Raw genomic sequence first — 25,810 nt, 5'->3', positions numbered from 1 at the left:
CCCCCACACATATGATCCTAAATCTGCACTCATGGCTGTTAAATGGTGAGGTTGATAGTCAGCAGATGGTATTAGGAGTGTGTCTTGAACTCAAACTCCACCCCTCCCACCACCCATCTGTCCCCCTTTTTTTTATCCCAGCCCTGACAGGGGGTGGCAGCAGAGTAGGGGTGAAATTAGATTAGCAAAAAAAGGGTGCAGTGTGGATGGGAGGCGAGGAGGAAGGACAAAGGGGGGATGCAACGGGGAGCAGAGGGATGATAATGAAGAGAGAGGTTTAACACAGAAAGGATATGGGGGGGGGGCTTTTCAGGCACAAATCAACCAGAGATGACTTGCAAACAAGCTCACGGTCAAAATCGGACCTTTGTTTTAAAGCATTACACATTGTTAAAAACAAACAAACAAACAAACAAACAAACAGCACGCATAAAACAAAGGTTTATAAAACATTTGTTACACAATGAGAGCCAATAAAATACCGGTATTAAATTGTCTCTTTTTAGAAATCCAATGATGTTTAATTGTTATTGTGGTTGCAGTGTTGCAGAAGTGCCCTGATCATCTAAATTGAGCGTTATAATCTTTGTAAAGACAGATTTGTTTTCTCTCTCTTGTAGTGCGACTAATTGTCCAGTGTGTGTGTGTGTGTGTGTGTGTTAAATTGCTTAGCTTTGAAAGTCTTACTCTTGGTGATGGAGTTGTGAAGACTTAAGGCCCGTGAGTTCCTCTCAGCGCGGTCCACACATGACAACCTCGAGGAGGAGAGAGAGGATTCGCTCGCTGAAGCTTTGTCATCGGCGAAGTCCGCGATGAACTGTCGACGTAGAAAAGGAGACAAAGACGCAGATGAAGGCAAGGGGCATCATTGAGCGGAGATCTATAACATCTCTCAGCGTCTATCTCGCCAGGTCACCTGTTCGTCCTGCGGGACAAATTTGGGCTTGACAGCCAAGATTAGATCAGGTGTGGCATCTCTCAACTCGCCGACATTCCCGTAGATGTGGCGGTCCTCTTTGAAGGCCACGTTGTCGTAAATGTGTCTGTAAGAGCGATAGAAAAAAGCAGTCAACAAATCCGCTGTTCAGGCTTGATGACATTTGCATCTACTGCAGACATCAGAGGTCAACAGAATACGAAGTAATCCGCAGGATTGCGTTCTATGTGTGCTTCTTGTCTGAGAGCTGTTTTGCCATCCTGCTCTGTAACATGATCTTTTCTCAAAACACATTGCAAAGCGCTTGTTTGGTTGTACTTAAAACAAAATACAGCCTTGCAAATGCATGTTTCTGAGAGCCTGGAATCCTCATTTGCATCAAACCAAACAGTTTTCTTTCAAAGCAAGGCTTATTTAGCTTTGATGCATGAACGACCTCTTTTTCATGTATTACTCTTCTCTATTATTCCAAATGTAATAGTGCAATCATAGTTGTGTTTTATTAATTAAAAGAGAACGGCGAGGCTCATTTCGGAATGTACATACCCACACATCAGTCCATTGAATGAACAATGACACCCAGGATTCAATTAGAATGGATCACCAGCAGCCCTGCTATTTCTGACCTAAAGGTATAATTAGGAGATGGATGAAGTTGTGTTTGCAACCTGAAATAAAATTCTCTTTATTTCTCTCTCGGGCCAGTACACGCATAAAGAGAATCAGGTTGTTTTTGTTTTTGTTTTTGACCCTTCCCGGACAAGGGCAACAAACCCCAGACTATTTTATGTTTGATAAGATGATCAATAAAATCAAATCTGTGACCTGATGTTTGTTCAGAGTAAAAGTTTTCCGACAATAGGGTTCGAAATCTTAAATATTACACGTGTGTGGGAAAAGACGGCGTCTCCCGTGACAAGCGGTGATTTGACGGAGGTACAAGGAGGCGGCCGAAAATAAAAACAAACACGTCCTACCCAATGTCGTATTTTCTATAGTAAGTGGCTTCACTAAGAGTTTATTGATGACGTCACCATTCCACAACATTCCCGCACTACATTGCCGCGACATATCCGGTAGTGTGATCACGTCTGATCACGCGAGATCTTTGTCTTAGAGGACTGAATTCTAGATTGGTGGTGGAACAGAATCTTTATGCGTGCGGTGTTGTGTGTTGAGATTATTAGGACCAAAACTGTTAAATCTGTTCAAACCATTTGAGAAATGAGTGATTGTTTCTTCCACTCACCCCTCACAAGAATCTCTGTAGGATGACTCCCTCTCTAAAGAGAAGCTCCGTGTGAGCTGCGAGCTCTCTTGGTCCTGATTGGAGGTTTGGTCCTGCAGGGAAGTGGCCCGTAACAAGGGTAGGCTCGGCGGCCCCAAAAGCGAGGCAGTGTCGCCTCGCTCACTTCGCCCTCGGTGCCCTTCCGCCCCGTCGGCTTCCACCTGGACCCTCGCTGTGTCTGCTTCGATGACACTATGCCGCTTTCTCAGCTTGTCCCCCTGTTCCTCCTCTTCAAGCACCCAGGCCTCACCGGACTGGTCCTCGCCAGGCGTACACTCTGCATCTTTAATGGCTTTCTGGTACAGCTCAGAGAAGCTCCTAAAGAACACAAAAAAAGGAAATGATACTTTTCTCTACTTGACACTTCAGCTAGAAATGATGACTCCCTCAGAGATGGTGGCAAACGCACGGAGGACCCTCGTGCTCGTTGATAAGTCACAGCACACTGTGCGTCGTGAGCAGCGTACGGACGACGTCAGAACAATCACATTGGATGCTCCGTAACTTCTATGCTCCTTAAAAGCACTGACTGCTGTGGGGCAGTTCTGTCTCATGTAAATGAGCCACTGCCCCACTGCCCCCACGCCCCACGCCACCCCCCCCCCCCCCCCACACACACACACACACTGCGGGGTGTGCTACCATGAGAAAGGCTGAAAACATACTAATGACTGTCAATATGCGGTGCATTGTAGAGGTGTTCAGTTCAACATTCTGCCACAGCAATGATATGCTCACTGATCTCCTGCTGTTTCTTCTCAATTGTTTCACTTAAATGCAAATTGTGATTGATTAGTCATCAGCCAGCTGCTTGTTGATGTCACTTGTTTTGTCAGAGACAACCTCTATTTTCACCCTCCCATTCCTCCTCACTCCCTTGTTTTCTTGCTTTATGTATGATTCTTCCCATCATCTCATTCCCCCATCCACCCTGCAGCTTCTCCCACCTGCGGGGTTTCCCGTTCTCGTCCGGTGGGATGACGGTGATGTGGATCTTGTGCGCCGTGCGGAGAAGCTTGGTCCTCTCCTCCGTGCTGAGGTGGACAAGGGAGTGGCCGCACAGGCGCACCACACGAGCCCACAGCTGCAAGCCGCCACTCTCAGCGTAGCAGAACCGCTGCAGCTCCGTCACAAAGCCCTCCTCGTTCATCAGAAAGCCTGGCTGGCCCACGCCGTCACGTAGCGGGGTAACCTCCAGGGCCTCGCACCCGCGGGTAACCAACTGCAGATGACAGGAGGACGCAGACTTTAGTGGACACATATTGCGCTGTCCTACACATCCCATGTCACGGGCAAAAGCAGTTATAGACTGAAAAGATGATTAAAAGACATGACAATGTCAGAATAGAATTTCTTAAAATAGGAGTGTCAGTGGTTCTCTATATGTACCCTGACCAAAGTCCGATGGGAGAGGCTCTAGCTCATCTGTGACCCTGAGCGGGATTGGCAGGAAACAAGGAATTGATGGATGCCAGAAGCAAATAATTTCAAGGCAAAATATGGAAAGTGGTTCTCTTCAGCACATTAAATGCCCTCAAGACATTAAACCGCCAACTGGTTGGCTGTGGGACAGTAGCAATATGACATGTTTCAATGATTGTCGAATTTCCCCTTTGGATAGACAGTAAAATACAGCGATTACATGCACCTTTCATGAATACCAGCATTTTACTTCTCTGGTGGGCTGGCAGACATTTTGTGGTTCTGCCGTCTCATAGCGAGGCATCAAGGATTCATTCTGAACACCCCCTTGAGTAAGTCATGAATGAATCCTAATGCGATGATCACGCACCTCCAGCCTCTGAACCACCTCTCTTAAATCCTCAGCCTGGCTCTCCATCACGCTGATGCACACCGACTCGCCGCGCTCGTAGAAGATATCCAAGTAGGGCCCGCCCTCTTTTGTTTCGGCCACCGCCTTCCAGCCGATGACGTCCCTGCAGGAGCAGTTGAACACCACCCTGCGCGTGCACCTCTCGATGAGCACCACCGACTCAGCTGAGATCCCCAGCAGGCAGGGCAGTTTGTGCTCCCCTGCCTCCCCTTCTTCCCCCCCGTCGACCATCACGGCCCATACCAGCGCCCCGGCACTGTGCAGCTCCGCCCCCTTGGCACCCTTCAGCTTGTCTTTTCGCTTGCCTCCTAGCGAGAGCAGCGGGAACTTGGTGGAGGAGTCGATGGGCGTCGTAGTCACATAGTTTTCAGCTAAGTCCTTCAGGTATTCTTGTCGCGTGCGAGTGGCCATGGAGCGGAACTTCTCCGATTTCTCTGCAGCATTCTCAGCGTTGACTGCCTTGGCCAGGAGGAAGTCTCTGAAGGCTGGCGAGCGAGGGAAGAGAGCGCCCTTCGGGAAGAGCGGGCCAAATAATGGCATGTCTTTCGAGCGTGTCACAGCCACCCTATTCAATGAAATGAAGAGAGGTAGCGATTTAGCATTTGTCCTGTTTGCATTTGAGAGGCTTGTGTGCAACTCCTCTGCTCGATAAACATTTGATCATGCTTGCTTGCCATTGTGGGAGCGATACAGATATCGTTCATCCTTTATTAGCTCACTTTTCATTTGACACCTGAGATATTCACTTGCAAACATATTCATTATTGTGGACATATTATATCTGCCCACAATTTGATTGAGCTACATGAGCAAAGCGAAATATTACATACTTGACATGATTGGATTTCATTATGTTGTGCAGGTTTAACTATTGTTGCAACTGATGAGTGTTTGACGTGTATGACTTTACGAGAACTTCTATATACCGATGAGAGCAATAGCGTGTCATAAAAGGCATGACGTCCGACCTGTAATAGGTGTTGTCTGTGCGGGGCTCGTGAACCTGGACAATAATGAAGACGTGTTGGAAGTGGGAGCGGATAGACTTTGGCGTGAAGGGCAAGGCGCCTGGCTCCTGGAACACAATGGTCACAATGTCGTTTCCGATGTGACGTTTCCTCAGCAACTAAAAATGATCCAAATTAGTATCGTTAGACAACATGGCCTAAATGCATGATGACACCAATGAAAATCATACAAATTGTTTCGGCTTTTCTTTGCTATCCCTAACCTTAAAGTCACTATTTAAAACATTACAACTCAAGAACACCGCCATTATGCCTGAGAACACGGGTGTCAAACTGGTGGCCCGGGGGCCAGATCCGGCCCACCACCTGATATTATGTGGCCCGCGAAAGCAAATCAAAATTGCTCATTGTGTTCCGGTGTAATACCATTGAGATTTTTTTTTTGGTTACCAATCCCACTTTGAAAAGAAATGTAATACATGTTTTAATAGGCTTCTGATTTCCAAACTGGTTATATATACAATGTGTTGTATATACTGTATGTACTCAATGTATATGAGGTCAACTATCATTTATATGGGTTCGCAGTTGTAGCGGCCCTCCGAGGGAAGTCACAACTACGATGTGGCCCGTGACAAAAATGAGTTTGACACCCCTGCATTAGAAACAAATACCGCACCTACAGCTAAAAATAGACCATAGGTACACCTGTACAATTTAAAACAATCTAATAAAAGCGCTGAATCAAAAAAAGTATCACTTTCTCCCCTTATAATGAGAATGATGCAAAATATCGATTGCTGTCATATTGAACAATATGGAGTATGATTGCGTTTGTAGATTGCTGTGATATACCAAACTGAACCATTGCAAGATGCGCTTCTACCCATTGAACCACAATAACAATCATATTGTCGAAAACATACTTCTCGAACTACGTCCATCGATGGCGAGCATAATTCTATTGTCAAGGCAAATTGTTGCTGCAGCTCGAGGAGTGAACGTCCCTTCAAAGGTATTGCAATAGTGAGGCCAATTGCTTCCTTTTGACTGAAAACTGCTTGTCTCAACCCCAAATTGGCCTCAAAGGTATTAAACCCTCAACCCTACGACCTGCAGACGCCAATATGCAGCAGCCATAAAGCAGAGCTCTTCCCTGTTTTTGGGGTCTATTTCCGCTTTGTGCATCGTTTTGAACAGCAAGACCACTGAATATGGACACTGGGGGGCAGGATTTTCATGTGTTGCTTATTGCAGAATACGAAGACTCTTTTCTACAACATTTAACAGTCTTTATAAATGATGACTTGCTTTATGGAGCCTTACTTCGATGCCGTAAGAATGATCTGTGTAATATCGCTGTCATGTCACTGTAACTGCTTTAATTTTACCTGTTGAGTGTTGTTGGCGGTGTAGGGAAGCATGGTGGACACATGGAACATAATCTCATAGTCCTGGTAGCGCGTGTAGAGGGAATGTGTCCCCGTTGAGTCGGCTGCACAAGTTCAAGAGAAACACGTCACGCAAAGATGTGGTAACGTCATACTTTTAGCTTGGCTTTTAGATTGTGAACGTAAACCGGCTGTGAGAGAAGCACTATTTGGCAGACACGTGTCAAATGATGAGTTCAGTCATGTCAGACTCACACCGATGCCCTCGTGACAGTGGCGCTCTAACAAAAAGTCAAACCCAACCAATCCGAGCAAAGTACTCACTCTTGTTGTCCAGCTGAGCTCGGTATTTCTCCCAGCCCTTCAGTCGCACGCGATCGCCGAGCAGGTCCAAAAACTCCTCAAACGCCGGCCCAGAGCTCTCATTGTTGTACATGTCCTCCTCAGAGCTCTGCCCAGCCCGGCAGTACATGACGCCGACCTTTCGCTGAAAATTTAGCTAGAGTCCAAGATAGAATAGGAGAGAAACTTCGATGGTAAACATGTCGTTACTGTACCGAGACTTCATATCGACACCTCCCTTTTATGTCTTTGCTCATGAAACACAACTTTTGTTTTAGTGTACTGGAACAGATAGACTAAATGAACAAGAATTCGTAATTCGTTGTCAATCCTTTTCTCTCAAGAACCGCATCGAGCCTGTGACGTGTTGACAGTCATCAAACCTTTCCATTCTTTTTCTTGTGACACTTTTCCAGGCTTTCGTCGCAGCCTCTTTCACTTGTTGTTTGTTTCATTCACGTCTCCTGTTGAGCACGTCAAATGCATGCTCTTAAAGGTTTCAAGGGAGCATACTGTGGAAAATGTACTTGAATGCATACAAAGAATTGGATGACCTCACAACCGATCAAGTATGAAATTGAACAAGCAAGTACATATTTTGACTGACTGAGTCATTCTGAATTGAGCTGCATTGTGATTTAGAGCTGATAGGGGAAATGCAATCCACGCTGCTTTCGTGGGCGCTGGCGTAAGCTTTGCTGCAGTGCACGCCTGCTTTTCTCGACTCGGGGCTCAACATGCAACCCGCGAGCGATACCCTTGCTGTCACGGTAATGACATTCGCACTTGCTATTGGTCCAGCATTATATGGGGCCGGGGAAGTGTTCGCGTGCTTTGCATGATGGCAAAATTCTCCGTATAAAATAATATCATAAACTGTGCTTCAATTTTGGATTGCAAATGAGACCTGAGAAGTGTTTCTACAGAGTGAAGAAAATGCTAAATATGCCTCCTTTAAGTCTGGAGATTGACTTTCTAAGTGTACTTCATGATAAACTCCTTTGTTGTTTTGCCAGTGTGTTCTGAATCATGATTATGCTCAGTTTGCTTGCAATGCAACAAGATGGGTTCTGATTTCACTGATTATTCCTGTGATTATTTTAATGGGAACCCACAAATCATGAATTATTTTGAAAGATAAGCAAAATGAAAGAAGAAACATTTATATCATGTAAGTACAAAATAAATGACTGAATGATTGAAAATAAATCCAAGTCCAATTGAAGAAGGTGCCAATGAGAATTCAAATTCAAATTCAAACTCAATGCTGTCAACAGTGGAGGTCTGTCTGCATTCTCTGAGTACTCTTGTCAGCAATTGCTTTTTAGATTTGACCTCCCAAAAACCATCCCCTATCAGATGGACGATAAATATTTGGACCTATTTTCAGACCAAAAGCATAAAATGGGAACAGTGAAAATGTGCACCTGTGGAGCTCGCATAATTCCTTCTAATCCCCGTCATCTTCTTCTTCCGACAACTGCACAAAACTAATTACCTGTTCCAGTTCATACAGCAGTTTTATACACAGAGAATGTCAGTTGTGCGTGCGTGCGTGCGTGCGTGCGTGTGTGTCAAATAAAAGACATGCTGTGCAAACTAAGAGCACTCGAAGCATTTTTAACATTTGCTAACTGGAAAAAAAGCTTCCCATGGATCCAAGGGAAGACCTGCAACCTACATAAACGGAACATATTCAAAAGCAATCTGAGCATGTTTCATTGGATTTTTCTGTTTGAAAGTTGGTGTCATGAGCTATGCCTTGCAGTTCCTTTGTTGGACCCTCTCGCCCTCTCTCTCGGTGGCGCACCTGTTGCCTATCAGCCTTCATCATCACCTCCATTTAAGTCCGCCGGATCCAGGACTCCACTGCCAGAGTATGAACGTCCACTTGTGGTACACAGGCTCTTAGCGGTGGGCAAGCGAAGCCTCATGAAGCACTGAGGCTTTCCTAACAATTGTGCTGAAAAAGATTCAAAGCTTCAACACCTCAGTGGTGGTGGCATCTGCTGGACAACTGAAGCCCTATTAACCTCTAAAGAGCACCACTGAAGCACTGGCACTGTTTCCCATGACAGCAATAAAAGTTCACACAAGTCTGTATGGTCATTCAAGTGTTTTGTTCATTCATGCCGAATAATGATTATAGCCTTAGCTCCACCAGTTCTCCATTCCAGTGGACCCTGGCTGCATCCCTAGCCTTCGAACCAGCTGAAAAACCTGTTCGCCAGTGCTCCTATCCTGCGACACCCTGACCCCTCCCGCCAGTTCGTGTCGGAGGGTGATGGCCTCGGACACCGGGGCGGGCGCCGTTCTCACGCTTCCCAGAAACTACATCCCTGCCGAATGGAATTATGACGTCGGTGACCGAGAGCTGCTGGCCATCATCAACTAAAACTTCCACAATCTCGCAAGATTCATCTGACGTTCCACGTGTCACCACTGCAAGCCTGTCTCCACCTTTTACAAATCATTTTACTTCAAGGTCCCATGCCATCCATCCATCCATTTTCCGTACCGCTTATCCTCACTAGGGTCCCAGGCGTGCTGGTGCCTATCCCGGCTATCTTCGGGCGAGAGGTGGGGTACACCCTGGACTGGTCGCCAGCCAATCGCAGCGGAAATTCAATAAACCTTATAAATTTGACTCATATTGAACACATATTAATATTTAAAAAGATAAAATAATTAATTTGACAATAATTTAATGATGCACTCAACGTGACGAAAAATGTCATAGGGACATCTTTAGTAGAATAATGACCCAACAATGATGAATAAACTGTTGAAAAAAGAGACAGAAATGGACAAACTGGTTCAGGATACTCGGGTTCCCCGGTACTTACCCCCTGTTCATCCAGCTTCAGCAAGGTGTCGCGGACCTTGGGGGAGTTTGAGGCCAAGCGAAGGCAGTGCAGGTTGAGTTCGGGCATGATGAACTCCAGCAGCCGCTTGGGAGACAAACCTCGAGGGGTCGTGTGACGGGCGGCGGAGGGAACAGACTCTTCCAAGATGGACCCTCGCAGTGTCTTCATCTGAGGAGAGGATTCAATCCAGAACACGAGTTCCATCACCCGGACAGAAAACATTGACACTCAACAGAGCACGATGTTTACCTCTGTGGTGCGAAAGATGATTCTGTAATTGTACTGAGCTCCACTAGTGCCTTCCTTCTCCTCTCTGCGGAAACTGATGGCCACTGGCCCGAGGCGATCATCCATGCCAAAGAAATTCTGATGTTCTGGAATGAAAACACACACCCTTACTGAACACAACATCAGGTCCAACAATACAAGAAGTGAATAAGAGTGCATGCGTTATTAACTTATCAATACGTGGATTACTGTGGCTGCGGTGTTGTTCGAGAGAAGAATTTATAATTGAATTGTCTGAGTGTACCTGGTAAAGTTTTGGTGAGTGTACATTTATTCACTCAGTCAGACTTTCTTTCTGCTGTTTCTTACCTTTCATGTAGAAATATTTGCGATAGTAATGCGCTCCCAGATCTGCATGTTCTATAAAGTAGTTGCTTTTGCCCTGCTGCTGGATGTGACTTTCTCTGGGCTCCTCCAGGACCGAGGCCGCATCGTTGGGGGTCCGCGGGCTCAACCACATCCCCCGCCTGGCTCGGGATCGGCCGAGGCCCACCTGTTCCTCGCCGCCCGTCTCATTTCTGAAGTGGGGGCAGCTGAGCAGGAGCTCATTGTCGTTGCCGTCACCTTCATCCAGTAGCAGCGACTGCTCGGGGTCATCCGTGCCACCCCCGTTGCCCACTCCACCCTGTGCAGGTGAAGAAGGGGTCCCCTGGGAGAGGGGCCGCATCTGGGAGGCAGCGGAGGCCCCTGAGGTTATATTCTTTTTGCGTCCAATGCTGTCTCTGTTGGTGGCTGCCTCGGTGAGGTCAAACAGGATGCTTTGAACGTCATAATGGGCAAAGTTCCTCACCCACGCACCACCCCCGATGTTATCATAGGGACTAGGTTGAGGGATTTGAGGGGGCACAGGTTTGGACTTCTTACTAAGACCTTCAGGCTTGGGCGGCTTTACCGGTTTTGGGGAGTCTATTGTGGCAGAAGACAGGCCTCGAAAGAAGCCGTCAGGTTCTGGTGGGTTGCCTTGGAGTCCTAAAAGCAGGAAGGGGTCTTTAAAGCGGAGGGCATTTGGGCTCAGGGGCCCCTGGTTTGCACTTCCTGGATCCTGGACTTGAGTTTGTCTCTCCAGCGAAGATAGACTGCCATATTCCCTGTGTAGCAGCACCCCAGAGTCCCCCTGAGCTCCCACGCCCACCTTCTCACCAACTGCCCGAGCAGCTTTCCCTCCAGCCTTTCCACCTGAGTCCAAATCTCCTAAAGTCACATCGCTGTTACTCCTCTGCATGATGTGGCCCCGGCCCACCGCACGCAGGCTGAGGCCCGCCCGGCTCGGGGTCAGGTTGTCTCCATCCGAACCATCTCCCTCCCTCCTGGGTGGCCACTCCACCAATCCCGCCTCTCGTTTTGGATCGAAGTTGACGGCCGCGACAGGTGGCCGCGCATTCTGGCGCCGAAACTTGCGGACGAAGAGGTCGTCGGACTGCATGTTGCCTGGGAAATCACCTCCAATCCAACAATACGCCCCCAATGATCCAGATGTGAAATGGGAATGCTTGGAAGAAGAACCTCCACTCAGTGAAAGCAAAACATAAAGTCCTCCTTCAAAACACGACTGGTCTCAACTGTACACAAACAGGGCAGTTCTGACATGTGAATAATTAAGACCGGACCGGTGAGAATGCAGCAGAGGCTCATCCGGGTGCGCAACTGGGTGCTTTGCGAGGTGCCGCTTCCTGCAGACTGAGGTGGACCATCACTGTGGCCCGATTCTTCTTCTTCCTCCTAGACAAGTCCCTGTCCGTACCCCCAACATGGCATCCACTGATTCTTCAGCACCTGCAAAGAAAGAAGACATCTTTAATATTTCCCATAACTTAATCTCCTAATTTTAAAAGAGACATTGAGAAAACAGAAGAGAAACTATTATAGCAGTGTTGTATTGTGAGTTGCCAGCACCCCCGGACCATTTTGATGTGTCGCATGGGTCTCTTACGACAGTCCAGTATTAAGGGTTTGGGGGTAAAGAGGGCCACTGTACTTCAAGTTCGTGTTCAGCTGAGCCAAAACAAGACAAAGTCCGCCTATGTAACAAGCCACATCTCATTTGTTTCCTACTATGGCTTCCCCTACCAAGGAGGCTGTTTTCATCATATACAGTAGTCGCATTCTTCCAAGGATCCCATTCAATTGCAGTGATCAACACACTCCTAGACAAGGATGTGAATTCATTTTGAATTAATTATCACTCACTGTCCCCTCCTTGAGCCGTCACCTTATCGTGGTGGAGGGGTTTGTGTGTCCCAATGAGCTTCCCGCCCCTGGCGGGGTCACCCGTGGCAAACAGGTCCTAGGCGATGGACCAGACAAACCACGGCTCAAAGACCCCTTATGATGAACTCGGGTTTCCCTTGCCCGGACGCGGATCACCGGGTGACAACTACTGTATTACAATGTATTTTAAAGGTACATTTCTTTTTCACTGTGATAAATACATCCTCTTTTGAAGTCCTTTCGATAACTGTGTAAAAAACAAAACAAATACCATTTCTGGTCATCGATTTTCTCTCGTCTGCCTGTGTTCGACCACGGTGACGTGAATCGCCTCAAGCTGAAACCTCATAAGGCTTCTTCCTGTCAGGCTTTTTCACATGCATCTCAGCTCTCGCACTTGCATCCTGAAGAGCAGGTGCAGCGGTACGCGCGCACACACACACTGACAAACAGACACACTATGCTGTTCAAAGAATATACGTCACAATGGTCTGCTCTCTTACGTTTCCCGTCCTAGTTCAAAGAGATTTAGAGGAAACTTTATATTTTGCAAAGATGCATTTACAAAAAACAAAATACAGAAGTGGTGTAATGTGACACAATCAGCGGTTTCAGTCGTGCGGCAAGATATGCTACTATGCCCAGGTGTTTGCATGCAAGCTCCTAATGAAAAGATTGAGCAGGAACTGTGTGTCAGGTCCATGTGGACTGTTGATTCATATCATCTGACTCAGCATCCGGGCACCCACAGCTTTGTGTTCTATGACTCTGCAGTAATTAGTAACCTTGGTGTGGGACGCTTACTTTTTAGCGTGATGAAAACGCTGCGAGAAAGAGGAGAGTACGAGAAATTGCACAACACATCCACCGGATACTTTTATTAGGTGTATTAGGTCCACCTGCACAATCTAATACAAGAGCAGTCTGAACATTTCATTCTTCACACACACAATAATGCTCGGTTTTGATTAACACTGTTAGAAAGATATAAATGTAACAATAGATTCATTATTGTGGTTGAGGTTCGCAGTGTTCTACAAGTGCACTGCCACCACACATTGTGACAGATTAATAATGTCTAATAATTGGACTCTATTATGTCACTCCTGTAATCAAGGTAACCTTATTAGTATTGGAAAAATGTCACAGTACAAACTAATGCCAGTAGTAAACATGAATATTAAATTCAGAGATAATATTTAGTGTTTCTGTTTTGTACAAAGCGGCATGGTGGGCGACCAGAAACTGTGCAACTCTCCACCACTTCAAAGCTACCTTGAAACTGCCTTTGACACAGTTTCTTAAGACCCCCCCACACATCCCATAAATTACTGGTAGCCCTTGTTTCCATGTCAACACTAAATGTGGTATGGCGTCTACCAGGACTTTGTGATAACACCACCTCGTCCTCACTGGTTGAATTGAGCCCTCTGTCTATTCAGATGATTGAAAAATTGATGATTGAAAACAGAAACTTCAATTGATTTTACAAAAATAGGAGCCGGTGGTTTTATTGGCAGCACGCCCGCGACTGTCTTCTTTTGTTAAAACAAAAAATTACATTTTCCAGATTTACACTGAATGCTATGAAACCTTCATGACAGCAATAAATGAATAATAATACAAAACAGATAGATAGCTTTTAAAGGATTTGATGTCATATACTGCCCCGCGGTTCCATTATTGGAGCCGGGAGGGCACTTTGCGTCCTCTCTCTCCCCCCTCCCCTCTCTGTTTTCAGCACCTGTCTTCAATCTGCCGCATCACCACCGGCGTATATAAGCCTACCTGTTCCCAGAAGTATTGCAGCCTCTCCTAGCGGTACCACGGCCCACCTTATGTCAAGTAAGCTATACTGTTCCTCGTTCCCAGTGCTCCCCCGTGTTCCTGACCCACGTCATTCCTGCCACCAACCCAGCCAGGATCACCTCCATAACCTTTCCTCAATAAACTGTCTGCCTCCGCCTGCTCTTGGGTCCAGCTACTCCCCACACGTGACATTTTAGTTGTAGAAAATACCTCAAAGATCTCAAATGGATTTAGTCAAAAATATATAAACCACGAAGAAACTAGATTGGCCAAAACAGAATCCACTTTTGCCCTTTTCGCTTAGTATAGTATAATGCAGGCGTAACAAATTTTCATGTATGTGAATTTTGAAAAGAAGATGGCCACATGCTTACATTCATTCAGCCGGTGTTGTGTTTTTCCAAAGCACAATACCATCTTTCACCTTTGCGGACAAGTGTGTGGCATTTAATACGTGAAGTTCAATACAAAAAGTCCTTTCTACCTGTTCATATTTTTTTCTGGACACCTCTTTAAATTATACACTTTTTTCATTGAACGGAAGGAAGTTTTGCAATTAAAATTATTATTATTTCTTTAAATGAAAAAGACAACTTACCACGGGGAAGAAACAAATCTGAAAAGTCAAATATTTCCCAGCGAGCAGTGTTGCACGAGTCAAGCTTGAACCGTGCCCTGATATAAACAGATCAATGAGCGATAGCAGGAAAGGCTGAGTGGCAATACAAAACAACTTAAGGACATTATGGGAATAAACAGCAAATGCGCTTTGAAAGGCTCCTAATACTACAAGCTACAAGTGGTGCCTTCACGGCCTGCTCATGTTGCTTCTTATGACGATGTCTAGACTATGTCTCTAGCTACAATTAATCATGATGTTATTGTGGTATGCCCATGTTTTGATGACACGAACTAATTATTTCACTTTCCAGGTGACCGCCTATGAAGAAATTGTTGCAGCTGATTTTGTCATGAGAAAACATCACTTCATCGAGACACGATATAGCAGTGCACTCGCAGTACCTCCACTTAGTCAGTGTGGTGGATTATGGGAGTGGCTCATGACCCCCTCATGCCATTTGAGCCACAAGTCAACAGACAGATCAACATGAACTGAACTCCATGCTTTTAAATAAACCAGAGAAGGAAGTGCACTAGAGAATGCTCAACTTCTGGATTTCTTGATTTTAGTTACACCTGCACATTATAATGCAATCCAATACAAGAGCATCAAAAATTCCGACAGTAAGAAGAAATGTATGGTCACAGACGACCACAATGCAACCCACTGGACAATCTGTAGGTTTGCTGATGCATTATTGTATCCATTCCAAATTGTGCAAGTTGATGAAAACACAATTAAGAATGGAATTGCTCTATAAGCGTAATGATAAATGACGAAACGCAGCATGATTATCTTTGTAAACAATCAAACCTTTGTAAATCCATTGACACTTTGAAATAATGAACTACACACGACACAGTTTCTGACAAATTTGTGTCCAGGATGATATTTGCATTCATTAAGAGGAACAATCTCAGTCCCTCAACTCAAGAAGAGATGCATAAAGCATGCATTTGGTTTTATCCTGAAACTCCTGATTCCAGTTAACACACACACACACACCATCTCAATGTTTTGCTTAAACAAAAATCACAAACCTTACATCTTTTACACATAGAAGTGCAAGAGTGCAGACATGCACAACATTTTGGGGAAGTCATTGTTTTGCACACCACAAGTGTGCGTCCTGTGAAACAGGAAGAGATGACTGACAATTGAACCCAGAAAGGATGACTGTCGTCATCATTTGGATTCAACACCATCCATCCATCCATTTTCTAGCGCTTATCCGAGGTCGGGTCGCGGGGGGAGTAGCTTTAGCAGGGACGCCCAGACTTCCCTCTCCCCAGCACCTCATCCGGCTCCTCTCGATGCGGAGGAGCAGCGGCTCAACTCTGAGATCCTCCTGGATGACCGAGCTTCTCAACCTATCTCTAAGGGAGAGCCTGGACACCCTCGGAGGAAACTCATTTCGGCCGCTTGTATCCGGGATCACCGAGCAGCTTTTTAACTAACCACCTCGGTGACCTCCACCCCAGAGATAGGAGAACCCGCCTCAGAGAACCCAGACTCTGCTTCCTCATGGGAATCGAGGAGTTCTTTGACGTATTCTCCCCCCCGACTCACAACATCCCGAGTCGAGGTCAGCAGCGCACCATCCCCACTATACACAGTGTTGATGGTGCATTGCTTACCCCTCCTGAGATGCCGGATGGTGGAGCAGAATTTCCTCAAAGCCGTCCAGAAGTCTTTCTCCATGGCCTCACCGAACTCCTCCCATACCCGAGTTTTTGCTTCAGCGACCAGCAAAGCTGCATTTCACTTGGCCAGCCGATACCCATCAGATGCCTCAGGAGTCCCACAGGCCAAAAAAGGCCCGATAGGACTCCTTCTTCATCTTGACGGCATCCCTCACCGTTGGTGTTCACCAACGGGTTCGGGGATTGCCGCCACGACAGGCACCGACCACCTAACCCTAACCCTAACCCAGCTCCTGTCGGCCGCCTCATCAATGGAGGCGCGGAACATGGTCCACTCGGACTCGATGTCCCCCGCCTCCCCCGGAACATGAGCAAAGTTCTGTCGGAGGTGGGAGTTGAAACTCCTTCTGACAGGGGATTCTGCCAGACGTTCCCAGCAGACCCTCACAATATGTTTAGGCCTGCCACGTCGGACCGTCATCTTCGAACATGGTGTTCGTTATGGACAATCCGTGATGACCACATAAGTCCAATAACAGAACACCGCTCGGGTTCTCGTCGGGGGGGCCGTTCCTCCCAATCACGCCCTTCCAGGTCTCACTGTCATTGCCCACGTGAGCATTGAAGTCACCCAGCAGAATGATGGAGTCCCAGCGGGAGTGCTCTCCAGCACCCCCTCCAAGGACTCCAAAAAGGGTGGGTACTCTGAACTGCTGTTTGGTGCATCGGCAAAAACAACAGTCAGGACCCGTCCCCCCACCCGAAGGCGGAGGGAGGCTACCCTCTCGTCCACCGGGGTGAACCCCAACATACAGGCACCGAGCCGGGGGGCAATAACTATGACCACACCTGCTCGGAGTCTCTCACCATGGGCAACTGCAAAGTGGAAGAGAGTCCAACCCGTCTCGAGAGGACTGGTACCAGAGCCCAAGCTGTGTGTGGAGGCGAGTCCGACTATATCTAGTCGGAACTTCTCGACCTCACACACCAGCTCGGGCTCCTTCCCTGCCAGAGAGGTGACATTCCACGTCCCTAGAGCCAGCTTCTGTAGCCGGGGATCAGATCGCCAAGGTCCCTGCCTTCGGCCACCGCCCAGCTCGCACTGCACCCGACCCCTATGGCCCTTCCCACAGGTGGTGAGCCCATGGGAAGAGGGACCCACGTTACCCGGCCGGGCCCCATGGGTGCAGACCCGGCCACCAGGCGCTCGCCTCCGAGCCGCACCCCCAGGCCTGGCTCCAGACGGGGGCCTTGGTGACCCGCATCCGGGCAAGGGAAACCTTGATCCACTTATATTTGTCATCATAGGAGTCTTTTTGGACTCAACACTCCCACACCTATAGCAACGGGCCACCAGGACGACCGTGTCATGATCTAATCAGTTTTGTCTTGAGGCGAAGCTGTGAAAATTGTCTTAAATGCTTAACAGCAATTCCAGTCAAACAATGTACAGTTCTGCATATTGCACATTAACATCCCCTGCCGACCATTTTGCATGCCCAAAAGTCCATTTTCAATGTTGAATGTGTTCATAGTAGTAAAACGCTACCCTATCAGTTCTTGGGTCTAGAAAAAGAGATTGATTGCAGGAAATATAAAACCAGCGCTCTTTATTGATCCGACGCAGCACTGTTACATTACACAGTTGCCCCTCTGCATTACTGCGCAACCTTTTGACACTGGCTTAGTCTGTTGGTGATGCTTTTAGATAAAGTAAAAGTGTATTAATGTGACGATTTGATGGTCAAATTCAGTCCAAAGAACCCCCCACGCCTCCCCTCCCCTCACAAGCTCCACCCCTTTGGAGCCAACTGCGGATAGTGAACTGGACCCCTTCCAAAAACTGTTAAGTCGATGGCACTGCACTACTCTCTCTTTTTCATGTGTGTCACATGTGGCCAATGAAGAACGAATACATTGGAGGGGATCTGGATCAAGATGCAGATACAGGATTTCATTTTCATCATTTGAGTCACTATGGCTTCAGTGGACGCTTAGAATTATAATGGCACATTCCCGTCTGTTCGTCACTATCCTCCAGGAACTGGGAAGTAGCCTGCTGACTAACAAGCAGATGGACAAAGGAACAGAAACATGATGCTCCAGGTTTTTAGTCACAATTTTGTTCAGAGTTTCGCCTTATCGAAGGTCTGCGGTGTTTTCAGTGACCTTTGAGTTGTGGGCGGTCATTGCAGCATTTTTAAAAAAACAGAAACAATGGTGCCGAAGACTTGTACGGTATTGTTGGTGTTTTTATGTGCACAGACTGTACCCGTTACTGGAAAAGTCTGGTTATAACTTTTGCCTGTAAATTCAGAATACACTGTGGCATAATGCAGATACTGTGTAGATAGATGTATGTATATCTATATGCAGTGGTGCACAACTGTACTGCATCATACTGACAAACCTTTCTCACATTTGGTTTCGCTACAGTATATGAGGTAGGACAGTAATCCCCTCCATTCTGCTATTTGCACAAGAATACGCACGCTATCGCACAAGCCTTCCCCATATTCCCACTTCTTGTAAATCAGTGATTATTTGTGTAGATTGAGAATGTGTCATTTTTTGCAATATTTAAATGTTTCTTAGGAGTGGTTGACAGGCACGCTCCACTACATGTTATACAAGTACAGTTTGGTACTACAAATGAAAGTCTTCATAATAAACTGAAATGTGAAAAAATGTACAGTATACTGAATCTGTCAATGTTATATCTCTTTTTAAAGTTGGAACCAAATTGATCATTTTGGTCTTGAGCTGAAAAGCTTGGGAAACTCTGCTCTACTGGATATGTCTCATGTCTAAACCACTGAACCAGAAGTTCTTCTTTACATTTGACTTCAGTAGTGTCTGCTGCAGTTTCAGTTCTGTGTGGCTATTTTTATTTTTTTCTGTGACATAGTGGTTGAGAGTCTATCTACAGTCTCTCTCTCTCTACCTATCTATCTACCGGATCTATCTATCCAAGGTTTTACTAGGGGCGGGGGGGCTAGGAATGTAAACGGTAGATACTGTATTTCCACAACATTCAGGCACATAGAGCAGTTACATGATCAGGGAAGCTCTTGCATCAGTATAAACACAAAGAAGGAAGTAAGGTAAAAGAAACTCGTTCTATAGCACCGTGGATATTAATACTGTCACTAAGTTCCCCTTCAAATTGAAAAAATCCATCAATAAAACCCAGCTGAAAGTGTTGCCGAGTAAAAGCTATTGTTTCCAACGTGGCCTTCATGCCGTTGGTAAAAGAAAGTAGCTCTATTGTTTGATATGACTTTGCCATGACATCAACGTGCCACTCTGGCTGAGAACGACCACTTCCTGTGTATCTCGAAATATACCTTGCGGCAGGCAGCGTGTGTGTTATTCGGAGGTTCAGTGTGAGATGGCGTAATGTGTGTTTGCGTGAGTGACACTATGAAACAGTGTCCATGGATGTGGTGCACGGCGGTCCTCACGGTGACAGGAAGAGCAGCTGTCCCTCTGTCCCTCTGTCCCTCTGTGAGTGTGTTGAGGGGCGTGGCTGACAGGCAAAAAAGACGGAAAGAAACTGACCCTGGACTTCTTCGCTAAATCTGTGATGCGGATTTTGAACACTTCTCTTTTCCTCACTATCGTGCAGAGGAAGACGACGACTCTGGCTTTAACACTGTCCGTCTGCCGCATCCGCTTCCCGAGGAAGACACACTGATCACGCCTTTGCTTCCTCCTTGTTTATCCCCATAACATGATTTCAACTGTTCTTCAGCATAACATTTTCATTTGTGTGATGAAATCAATTTGTTTAATTTGTCTCTGAGTGTTGGGACTCACTCAATGTTTGATAAGGTGTTTTCAGTTTGGTTTTTTCAGGGGAACAAATCATGATCCGAGAGGGCTCAAGTCGCTGTCGTTCTTTGAAGAGACGCGCTTCTTTGCCTCTGTGACTCTTTTGTTGACTTTCACAGGCATATTTCTTCCTGCTTATGTGACTCAGAAATGTTTACAATAGCGCAGCATTGGATGCACCATCCCTTCGAAAACTCGTATTACCTTGTGTGGCTACTAACCAAAATGGCGTCCAACAGCATTAGGATTTAGATTGAATATAAAATAGCTTAATCGCACATTCCCACCAGAAATTGTCATTCACTTGGAAACTTGAGTGAGAATGCTCACAAGAAATCAATTGAGGACTACAACACTGGTCAATACAAAATGTTTTGTAATATTTTGAATGTAATTCAAATTCTAAATTTAGGTAAACCGAGAAAAGCTTTAGACGTAAATGAATCGCATGCAGGTTAATACATCCCAGAATATTATATTAAACTCGAGATACTGTGCAAATAGAGCATGTGCTCAAGTGGCTGTGAACAGAATAGGGATGACATGATAGCATCCATCCATCCATTTTCTAGCGCTTATCCGAGGTCGGGTCGCGGGGGCAGTAGCTTTAGCAGGGACGCCCAGACTTCCCTCTCCCCAGCCGCTTCATCCAGCTCTTCCGGGGGGATCCCGAGGCGTTCCCGGGCCGGCCGAAGGACGTAGTCTCTCCGGCGTGTCCCGGGTCGTCCCCGGGGTCTCCTCCCGGCGGGACGTGCCGGGAACACCTCACCGGGGAGGCGTCCGGGAGGCATCCCAATCAGACGCCCCGGCCACCTCGTCTGGCTCCTCTCGATGCGGAGGAGCAGCGGCTCTATTCTGAGCTCCTCCCGGATGACCCGGAGCTTCTCACCCGTTCTCTCTGAGGGAGAGCCCGGACACCCTGCGGAGGAAACTCGTTTCGGCCGCTCGTTCTTTCGGTCACGAGCTGGTGAGGGTGGGAACGGAGATCGACCGGTAAATCGAGAGCTTCGCCTTTCGGCTGAGCTCCTTCTGTACCATAACGGATCGATACAAAGTCCGCATCACTGCAGACGCCGCACCGATGCGCCTGTCGAGCTTCCCTCACTGGTGAACAAGACCCCGAGATACTTGAACTCCTCCACTTGGGCCAGGATCTCATCCCCGAGCCGGAGAGGGCACGCCACCCTTTTCACGATAGCACGCTTGAGCAAATACTGCTGACATGGTGACGTTACATCATTGCTTTTTCTGTCCGGGAGAAAATATTGAGAATAGAAATCTAATATCTCCTCATTCGTGTCTGTCATTAAAAGAATCTTTCCGGCGCACAATAGCACGTGTCCGAATGCAGACAATTAAGCATCGTTCCAGTGGCTTAATATTACGCATCGGCTGTGTACCTTCCGACCTACATATAGCCTGAGCTCGGATGCTAACAATGGCGCTGCGCAAATCAAGTATTCCGTGAAGATGTGAGCATCCTGCCTCGTGCATACAGGACAGAGTGTAAAAGAGTGCTTTTAAATGCATTTCGGAGCAAATGTTAAGATGCCTCCTCTCCTTTGTTACAATGCTCGCATGTCTGTTTTGCACGCATGCAGACGTTGCAGCAGCGAAATGCATCTGCTCCAGCTTCCAGCTGCTCTGTCCTCTCGTTGCTTCTTAGCATGGGAGAGAGGCAAGTGGCTGCCTAATAGAGGCCTCTGTGCATTAGCCTGGCAATCTATTATTCTTGCAAAAAATGTATTTTTACATTGGTCTCCGGGCAGGATGTTTTGTGCCCTTTAGATTTGCAGCTATTTGCAGGCGGTGACGTGCTCTCTTTCAGTGGCTCGGAATGGCCTTGAGTGCACTTCTCAACTTGAACAATGAGAAGTACTGCCGCCGCACGGCCTCACGGTCTCATGGACGTATGTGGGACATTATCGAGAGGGACTTTTGAGATTTCACACAACGGGCGTCTCCAAAGCTCTTCCTCCAAATATAGCGAGGTTAAGCAGTATTTACATTAGAATAAACATACTGTTTCCATTCGTGCGTCTTAAAGTTAAACGTAAACGGCTCGTGGAGGAAGTGGACATTTTAACATCAGTCCTCATTTTGAACACGTTAGCAGAGAAGACACACTCACGTAACCTGCCATGCAAAACGAGCAATCTCGAAATAGATAACGGTCAGTTTTGACGGACACTGTGAGAGAGGGATTCATTTAACGACAGGATTCTTATTTCGCAGTGGTGGAGACCGACACCAAATCACACTGAGAACTGTTCCTAATATTTGGGTCATTTAGCGAAATGAGAGGCAACGCACGCACACAGAGCTTCTTAACCAAAGAGATACTGTACTTGGAGAGTTGCTCACATTTGACTTGATATTTCAGCTCTGTGCAACATTGCTGATTAACGGCTGCAAACGATTCGTGCTGTTTTAGTCGTCACGGTGATAATGGGACGAACCATTAGAGCTGAAGTTGATTTCCCCCGAGTGTGACTCACTTTTACTGCACATTGCAACTACAAGGCACAGAGCACACCAATTTGTATAAAGGGCAAACAATAACGGATGGTGATGATTGTCAGCAAAACGTCAACTAACACTTGACAGGTGCCTTTGGGGAGTTGAAACCGAACAGTAACTTCCTGAGGTGTCCTTCTAGCGAGTCACGTGTCAAAACTACACTTTTGGATTAACACGTGCGGCACGGCGGGCGACAGTTCTGAGGACCGGGGTTCGATTCCCGGCCCCGCCTGTGTGGAGTTTGCATGTTCTCCCCCGTGCCTGCGTGGCTCTTCTCCAGGTACATCCCCAAAAAAACATGCACGGTAGGTTCATTGAAGACTCTAAGTTGCCCCTAGGTGTGAATGCGAGTGCGAATGGTTGTTTGTTTGTTTGTTTGTTTGTTTGTATGTGCCCCGCGATTGGCTGGCAACCAGTTCAGGGCGTGATAGGCTCCAGCACTCCCGCGTCCCTTGTGAGGAGAAGCGCGACAGAAAATGGATGGCTGGATGGATGAACGCGTTTGTTTACATTGAGTACATACTTCGTCACTTACAAAATCAATGAGTGGACAACTAGCATCTAATATGTTCATAGCTAGAAAATAGAAAATCTCTGCCTACCTCCCGAGCCAACGCTGTCCACATAACAAACACAAGCGGGTCTTCTAGACGGAGGCAACGAATCAGAAAGAAAGGGGGCGGTCTTAGCCAAATATGGACAAAGCGGATACAAAATTGGGTCAAACAGAAGTAGATGTCAGACACTCGTATTATAAAACCAAGGTGAATTCAAATTTTTCAACTAAGTCCATGTTAGAGAGTAACTCTATGAAGGTCTAAATAGCCACAATAGGGGAACTTCACTTTTTTAGGAAAACAAATTTGAATTGAATCTTAAGAACTGCTTGTTTTCAACTTTTATGTGCAATACTCTATTATTGAACAGTAGTTTTTTGTTTTTGTTTGTCAATGTTCCTATATTTAGCCACAGTGTTGTAACGCTTTGTCCTCACGTGCCGGAACCTATGCCAGCTATCTTTGGGCGAGAGGCGTGGTACACCCTGAACTCGTCGCCAGCCAATGGCAGATGTTGTGCATAATGTTAAGAATATCCTTTTTAGGACTAAAAGCTCTGGCCGTACCTTCGTGACGGTCATGATGGCGGTAACTGGTGTCAGTATTTCTTAGGTGGTACTTCAAAGGTGTCAAAGTTTGGAGAACGGCTGTGCTAGATGATCATCTGTGTGCAGAGAACAGCTCCGTTTTATTTCTAACATTTTATTTCACCCGTTTTGTGTTTCTAAAAGCGATAACTGTAGATCCCAAAAACGATCGCTTTCTTTAACGTGTAACATTTTTGTTCAACACTTCATGAAACGCTAACTTCCTAGCAACTTCCTCGTCAGGTTTCCGAGATTTAAGTTGAGTTTGTCACTGTATGTTTTGTACAGAACCCAATTCCGACTGTACTGAAAGGAAGCCTACTTTCATTGAATTGAATTGAATTTCAAATGGATGATATCTCTTGAGGAAGAGGCGCACTGGGTGGGATTTATTGTGGCTGCCTTACATTTCTTCTATGTCGCGAACGTTCTTCTCACCCAGATTTAATGGAAAAATGACTACGCTTCATAAAAAATCAAGGTTGCAATATCAAAAAGTGTAAAAAGGATGTTGAACCCAATGGAAACATAACTTCAACTTCAAACAGAAACTCATCCCATCTTAATTTGAACGAATGCACCAATTGCACATCAGTCGGCTGTTAGCTACATTTTTGTTGGAACCTTTAGTGAGTCCTTCTATCATTGCAGGTCAAAATGCATTTCGCGGCTTGAAACGTGAAGGTCGACCACAATGAATAGCGGGGGGGGGGGGGGGGGGGGGGGGGGGGGGAGAGTGCGGCTCAATGTAAATGAAATGCCCTGTCCTTTGAGTGGCCTGGCTTATGTAAGTGACTGCTGCTGCTGCTGCTGCTGTTTTGTCTCCATCACTGCATGCTAGGTCCTGCATCTCTGCATCTTTTCTCCCTACAGCATCCATCTGAAAGCCCCAGGTCTCTCTCTCTCTCGCGTGCACACACACACTAGCCCCATCTTAAATTACAGCAAGCAGGAGGGTGGCGGTGTGGCGCTGTTTGGGGACGTACCTGCCTCCAGCATCCCTCATTCTCTGCGTGTGCCACCTTGAAAACAACCCCCCGATTTACATGCAATGATATCACCACATCACCTTTAATGCGCACCAAATCTTCCAAGCAAAAGGTGGCAGTTTATTTTTGTTGTTGAAAAATAAGGCTTCGGAAGCAAATCCCACTACTCTTTTTTCCCCATGAATGTTCAGCTCATGTCGTCTGGCTCCCTCCCTCCGTCCGTCCGTCCGCCGCACCACAAGGCTTTCTGCACTGACTCCTTGACTGTGTCATAGTGCTGCTTTTTAAAGACGACTGGGCCTCACAATAGAGAGACAGGAGAGATGGGGGGGGGGGGGGGGCAGTGATGAAATGCGACAAAGGTGACAAACTGGGTCGAATCCCTCAATGTTGTGTAGAAATGACACGCAAGGTGCTGTAGGGGGGCACTTTAACTCACTGGAGCAGCTCCTAGTTAACACTGATAAGGCAACAACTGGAGAGACAAAAGATGAGATGGCACGAGGTGTTATTTCATGCCCTCTTCGCTCATAGCATGCCGACACACGCACGCACACGCGCGCGCGTCGTGTATGCGCACCCATTATGGTGAGAAAGATGACGGGAAGAAAGAAAAGGCTATTACCTCCGACGTTTCATCCTCTTCCTCTGTGCCGACTCCCTCCCCTTTTCTCCCCGTGGCAGCATTTTTCTGCTATCTATCTCCACGCTCAGGCTCGCTCACCTCCTCCACTTCGCTTCGCTTAGTTCCTCCTGTCTGCTGCTCTCTTCCTCTGTCCCAAAATAAATTGAAAAAAAACAGCAAACAATCACACACGCTTGGCAATACGTGCGCCGCACGTGACCGCTTCGTCGAGAGGCAGGTTGATGTCTGGTTGTCCTCCTTCCTCCCTTGCATTCACATCGCAGTAAAGCCAGCCCCCCCCCTCTTTCTCGTCCTCTGTCTCTCTCTCTCTCTCTCACAAACACACACAGCTTAGCCTCAGTCCTCCCCCAGTCCCCCAGTCCCCCCCCCCCCTCCTTCTTGGTCTCTTTGACAGAGAGGCGGCAGTGGTCAGCTGGAGCCAAAAAGAGAGCTGATAAATGCAAATACGTGATTGGTGAGATGTGCCGATATATTTCAAAG

The 25,810-nt window shown here is 46.8% G+C and overlaps 1 protein-coding gene across 4 annotated transcripts in view; it reads right to left on the bottom strand.

Annotated features, from left to right (window-relative positions):
- Nucleotides 1–25,597, bottom strand: part of sipa1 (signal-induced proliferation-associated 1) — a 37,029-nt gene extending 11,432 nt beyond the window's left edge. Inside the window, exons 1-13 of one of the 4 annotated variants that reach the window (XR_009785307.1) lie at nucleotides 25,310–25,596; nucleotides 23,675–23,772; nucleotides 10,225–11,688; nucleotides 9,877–10,001; nucleotides 9,607–9,795; nucleotides 6,743–6,917; nucleotides 6,419–6,522; nucleotides 5,028–5,185; nucleotides 4,018–4,624; nucleotides 3,173–3,447; nucleotides 2,187–2,543; nucleotides 917–1,043; nucleotides 688–817 (exon numbers count right to left, since the gene is read on the bottom strand). Coding sequence is in view for 3 of the 4 variants with exons in the window: in XM_061752944.1 (XP_061608928.1) it covers nucleotides 688–817; nucleotides 917–1,043; nucleotides 2,187–2,543; nucleotides 3,173–3,447; nucleotides 4,018–4,624; nucleotides 5,028–5,185; nucleotides 6,419–6,522; nucleotides 6,743–6,917; nucleotides 9,607–9,795; nucleotides 9,877–10,001; nucleotides 10,225–11,338 (3,361 nt within the window). In the remaining variant the exon portion in view is untranslated. Of the gene's footprint in view, nucleotides 1–687; nucleotides 818–916; nucleotides 1,044–2,186; nucleotides 2,544–3,172; nucleotides 3,448–4,017; nucleotides 4,625–5,027; nucleotides 5,186–6,418; nucleotides 6,523–6,742; nucleotides 6,918–9,606; nucleotides 9,796–9,876; nucleotides 10,002–10,224; nucleotides 11,689–19,661; nucleotides 19,682–23,674; nucleotides 23,773–25,309 lie in introns of those variants that run through there. The other 3 variants (XM_061752944.1, XM_061752945.1, XM_061752946.1) reach the window with 3 other exon arrangements.
- Between the last annotated feature and the right edge of the window lie 213 nt (nucleotides 25,598–25,810).

The sequence above is a fragment of the Phyllopteryx taeniolatus genome, chromosome 17, assembly GCF_024500385.1.
Source record: "Phyllopteryx taeniolatus isolate TA_2022b chromosome 17, UOR_Ptae_1.2, whole genome shotgun sequence".
Classification (NCBI taxonomy): Eukaryota; Metazoa; Chordata; class Actinopteri; order Syngnathiformes; family Syngnathidae; genus Phyllopteryx; species Phyllopteryx taeniolatus.
Note: the sequence above shows the minus strand (reverse complement) of the source record. Positions and strands in the feature narration are given on the sequence as shown.